This window comes from Piliocolobus tephrosceles, chromosome 12, assembly GCF_002776525.5.
Source record: "Piliocolobus tephrosceles isolate RC106 chromosome 12, ASM277652v3, whole genome shotgun sequence".
Classification (NCBI taxonomy): Eukaryota; Metazoa; Chordata; class Mammalia; order Primates; family Cercopithecidae; genus Piliocolobus; species Piliocolobus tephrosceles.
Window position 1 is genome coordinate 84634505 of NC_045445.1, and position 5831 is coordinate 84640335.

Consider the following 5831-nt stretch of genomic DNA (forward strand, 5'->3'; position numbering starts at 1 on the left):
AGAAAAGAGTCCTCAGAAATAATACCACACATCTACAGCCATCTGATCTTTGACAAACCTGAGAGAAACAAGAAATGGAGAAAGGATTCCCTATTTAATAAATGGTGCTGGGAAAATTGGCTAGTCATAAGTAGAAAGCTGAAACTGGATCCTTTCCTTACTCCTTATACGAAGATTAATTCAAGATGGATTAGAGACTTAAATGTTAGACCTAATACCATAAAAACCCTAGAAGAAAATCTAGGTAGTACCATTCAGGACATAGGCATGGGCAAGGACTTCATGTCTAAAACACCAAAAGCAACGGCAGCAAAAGCCAAAATTGACAAATGGGATCTCATTAAACTAAAGAGCTTCTGCACAGCAAAAGAAACTACCATCAGAGTGAACAGGCAACCTACAGAATGGGAGAAAATTTTTGCAATCTACTCATCTGACAAAGGGCTAATTTCCAGAATCTACAAAGAACTCAAGCAAATTTACAAGAAACAAACAAACAACCCCATCAAAAAGTGTGGAAAGGATATGAACACACATTTCTCAAAAGAAGATATTCATACAGCCAACAGAAACATGAAAAAATGCTCATCATCACTGGCCATCAGAGAAATGCAAATCAAAACCACAATGAGATACCATCTCACACCAGTTAGAATGGCAATCATTAAAAAATCAGGAAACAATAGGTGTTGGAGAGGATGTGGAGAAATAGGAACACTTTTACACTGTTGGTGGGATTGTAAACTAGTTCAACCATTATGGAAAACAGTATGGCGATTCCTCAAGGATCTAGAACTAGATGTACCATATGACCCAGCCATCCCACTACTGGGTATATACCCAAAGGATTATAAATCATGCTGCTATAAAGACACATGCACACGTATGTTTATTGCGGCACTATTCACAATAGCAAAGACTTGGAATCAACCCAGATGTCCATCTGTGACAGACTGGATTAAGAAAATGTGGCACATATACACCATGGAATACTATGCAGCCATAAACAAGGATGAGTTTGTGTCCTTTGTAGGGACATGGATGCAGCTGGAAACCATCATTCTTAGCAAACTATCACAAGAACAGAAAACCAAACACCGCATGTTCTCACTCATAGGTGGGAACTGAACAATGAGCTCACTTGGACTCGGGAAGGGGAACATCACACACTGGGGCCTATCATGGGGATGGGGGAGGGGGGAGGGACTGCATTGGGAGTTATACCTGATATAAATGATGAATTGATGGGTGCTGACGAGTTGATGGGTGCAGCACACCAACATGGCACAAGTATACATATGTTACAAACCTGCACGTTATGCACAGGTACCCTAGAACTTAAAGTATAATAAAAATAAATAAATAAAAAAATAAAAAAATAAATATTTTTAAAGGTTTTCTCTACCTTCTTTGTCATGCTGGTTCTTACAGATGGACATGTAGGCACAGTGTTCCCATCCTTTTCACATATATTCTTTTACATGTTCCTTTATTCAACCCAGATTAAACAAGTGTTTATGGAAAAAATGAACATAAGCTCTGTGCCAGGCATTGTGAAAGGCACTGGATATGCCATGAGCATGCATGCAAGTTTTTCTGTCTTGAAGGAACATACAGTTTCTTGTAGGAGACAGAAATAAACAGAGATAAATCATAATCCATAATGATAAGTGCTGTAATAGAATCAAGGCCAAAGGTTTTTAAAAAGTTCAGAGCATTTGGCTACCTGGTAGAGTCAGAGAAGGCATTACTGAGTTGGTGACTTTAGAATGGACGTTAAATTGCATGAAATATATAGATGTAGTTTTAGATGAAAAATGCTGGTAAGTTATAGTGAAAATAAGCCCCCCTTGGTTGTTTAGGAGGACTGGGATTTACAGTTGTTATTATTTTTTCTTTCTATATACTCTCCTTGCAGAAAGGAACTAGGGGCTCTCACATTCTCCAGAATTTCCTGATTTACAACATCTTCCTACTACAACCAAGTTAATCCCTTGAGTCTTCCTCTATATATCACTTGATGTGTACAAATGTAACAACAAGCCTTTGAATGTATACATATGGGTGACTTATTTACAGGATAAGCATGGGCCAACTAGATGGGCAGCACAGATCACCTTTCTCACTAACATCATGTCATAATTTTAAGACTGGGTACTAAAAACTTATCTGTCGTGATTTTCATACCCACATTTCAACACATGTCTTACCATCGTGTTTTAGTTGTGTAGATTTGAATAGATTTATTCTCATCATTAGGTTTTGGTATTTGTGAGTATGAAAACATAGCTACTGTCGGCCCTTCTCCCAGGAGAGCACCCTCTCATATATTTTATCTTCTTGACCAGAATTTGATTCAGTATCAACTAGGCTATAACTTTGAGACACAACTTGGAAGTTGCTATGAGAATGCTACCTTTGGGAACCTTGTCTGACATCTCCCTTGTTGTAAAGCAGGGTATCAGTCATGTTCAGAATTCTAAGATTTCTTATTAGGGCCTTATGTGATTCCTATTAGTATAAAGCCTCCCAGTTGTTATTTTATGAGTATATTGCTCGTTACATTTTTGTTTCCTATGTAGTCTTTAGGAACATTAGACTCTATAAACTTGTTTTCCATTCACTATGCCATTCACCATTTCTTTTTTTTGCTTTATGGTTGCACATGCTGTAAGCAGGGAAAACTCTGTACTGAGTCTCTGACCAAGAAATACTTTTTCATGATAATGATGATGATAATAATGATTTTCATTATGATGTCTTGACAGACAAGAAATCATTTCTCCAGTACCCGGGAAGAGATGGAAGAACTTAAGAAAAGGATGAAAGAAGCTCCCCAGACATGCAAACTTCCAGGACAGCCCACTATTGAAGGCTATCTCTATACACAAGAGAAATGTGTGTGGGGACATAGGGGTATCCATTGGGTTTCAATAAGCCAGGAACTACTGCCACTTGTTGGCTCTGAATTTTGGGCACCCTTACTGTTCATGGACCCCTGATAGCTACAGTTCCCTTAGAGCGCAGGCAGGGAATACTGAAAACAAACAAACAAACAAATAAAAAAAGGAGAAACTGAGAGGAAGTTAAAGATTTGTCTTACAAAGGCTTTGTAGTGATAAGACCTAAGGTTTTCTCTGAGATTCAAAATGGGTATTATTAGTTCTTTGATCCTTCTGATTACTCTTTTGGAAAAAAGGGAAGTAGAGGAAAGGAAGTAGAAAAATAATATTTTTTATACCTATTATGTACCAGACATGGTGCTAAGTTCATTGAAAACACTGCCTCATTTAATCTTTGCAACCAGTTTATACCCATACACATAAGGCCACTAAGGCTCAGAGAGGTCACCATTTGAAAGTCACACAACTAACAAGTGTCAGGACTAAAATTAAATTCAGATCTGTGAAATGCCAAAACCCATGATCCCACTATAGTCCCCTGTATTTCCGTCTGCATTAGGGTCATGTGTTTGCTCTTTTCTTTTCTTTTTTTTAAGACAGGATCTCGCCCTGTTGTCCAGGTTGGAGTGCGATGGCACCATCATAGCTCTCTACAGCCTCATACTCCTGGGCTCAAGCAGTCCTCCTACCTCAGCCTCCTGAGTGGCTGCAACTAAAGGCACCTACCACTGCGCTTGGCTAATTTTTGAATTTTTTGTAGAGACGGAATTTGTTGTTGCTCAGGCTCATGGATGCTGTTATAGCACTTAGTGCACATCATGATTCCAGTGGGAAAGACAGTATCTGTTTTTCATTGGTGACTAAGGAAAGTGGGTTAACTTGTTTAGTCACTGAATGTTGTAGAGCATTCGATCTTTCCTAATTCCTCAGTAACATTTTGCACACCTGTATGTGCGATTTGATTTTATTTGCCCTTAGAACTATGACTGAATACTCCCCAAACCTGTGATTCAGTTCTTGCCCAGAGTTATTTTATCTGGGGAGTAAGCAGAAGACCCACACCCAGAGACTGCCAGTGGCAAAAATCACTGTAATTCACAAAGCATGGCACTTCAGTAGTGAAATTATCATACTTTTCTTCGCATAGAGCAGTTTGCTTTTGATGATTTTCAAAGCTGTATTCTCCCACTTGTCAGGTTCATCTCTTCAACTGTGCATTGCACAATTTCTCAATCTCAGTGCTGTTGACATTTCAGGCTGGATAATTCTTGGTTCTGGGAAGTGGTCCTGTGTATTATAGTATATTTAGCAGCATCCCTTGCCTTTCCTCACCTTTTGCTCATAGTAATCTCCAGATGTGACTACCTAAAATGTCTCTAATGTGTTGCCAGATGTCCCCTGGGAGGCCAAATTGCCCCTAGTTGAGAACCACTGCTGTATGCTGTGTGATCCTTCTGTGCTCCAGTATTCTGATTTGTCATATGGGCATGACATTGCTACTCAGTTGAATGTATGCTTAATGAGCACTGTTTCTGCCAGATACTGTGCAATGCATTGGGGACACCCTTGAAAAAATGAATCAACCATGATTTTTGTCACCAAGAAGTGGAAAGTGATGGGAGAGATAGACAAATATATCAATAATTATAATGAAATGTGGTGATCACTGTATTTGGGACATATATCTAAAGGCTTCACCAAGAAAGTGGTATTTGAACTAGAACTTGAATGATGAATGGGAGTTTGATAGGTAAAGAAAAGGAGGAATGGCCAGGCACAGTGGCTCACGCCTGTAATCCCAGCACTTTGGGAGGCTGAGACAGGCAGATCACCGGAGGTCAGGAGTTCGACACCAGCCTGGCCAACATGGTGAAACCCCGTCTCTACTAAAAATACAAAAATTAGCTGGGTGTGGTGACGCATGCCTGTAATCCTAGCTACTTGGGAGACTGAGGCAGGGGAATCACTTGAACCTGGGAGGTGGAGGTTTCAGTCAGCTGAGATGGTGCCATTGTACTCCAGCCTGGGTGACAGAGTGAGACTCTGTCTCAAAAATGAATAAAATAAGAAAGAAAGAAAGAGAGCGAGAGCGAGAGCAAGAAAGAAAGGAAGGAAGGAAGGGAGGGAGGGAGGGAGGGAGGCAATTCCAGGTATATACCACTGCATGAGTAGAGGCAGGGTTGTGGATAGACATAGTTGATTTGTAGGGCCCTTGTCCAAGAATAGTCCTACTCTACTCCTGCTGTCCTGATGTAATTATTAATAATACAGCCTCATTCAGTCTTAAGTCTTGGATTTGGACTATAAATTATATGGCTACCTCTTTATGCGGGAACTAAAAGTAATTCATTGAGACAGGAACATAGAGGTGAGGTGCCAAGAGAAAAAGCTGGAAAGGTAAGTTTCAATCATGTTATCAAGGGCATTGTAGGCAGGCTAAAGAGTGTGGAGATAGTGGGAAAGCCATGGATGGTTTCTAATGAGGGGAATGATAAAAATAGAGATATATTTTTAAAATAATCTAGCAAAAGAGTGGAGAATGAATTGGAATGGAGTGATCAGAGATGGGGACAATAGGGAAATCAGAGAGAAGGCCAATGAAATAATTGGTGAGATAGTAAATTTTTTTTTTTTTAAATATGTCTCATAAAAAATAAGACACTGGGCCTGGTGCCGTGGCTCATGCCTGTAATCTCAGCACTTTGGGGGGCTGAGGCATGCAGATCACGAGGTCAGGAAATCAAGACCATCCTGGCTAACATGGTGAAACCCTGTCTCTACTAAAAAAAAAGTACAAAAGGTTATCCAGGCGTGGTGGTGGGCGCCTGTAGTCCCAGCTACTCAGGAGGCTGAGGCAGGAGAATGGTGTGAACCTAGGAGGCGGAGCTTGCAGTGAGCCGAGATTACGCCACCGCACTCCAGCCTGGG

The 5831-nt window shown here is 40.3% G+C and overlaps 1 protein-coding gene across 1 annotated transcript in view; it reads left to right on the forward strand.

The window, feature by feature from the left end:
• Positions 1-5831, forward strand: part of LOC111531180 (oligophrenin-1-like) — a 255919-nt gene that overhangs the window by 235718 nt on the left and 14370 nt on the right. The window contains exon 7 of the mRNA XM_026451950.1: positions 2769-2898. Within this exon, the coding sequence (XP_026307735.1) occupies positions 2769-2898 (130 nt within the window). The remainder of the gene's footprint in view (positions 1-2768; positions 2899-5831) is intronic.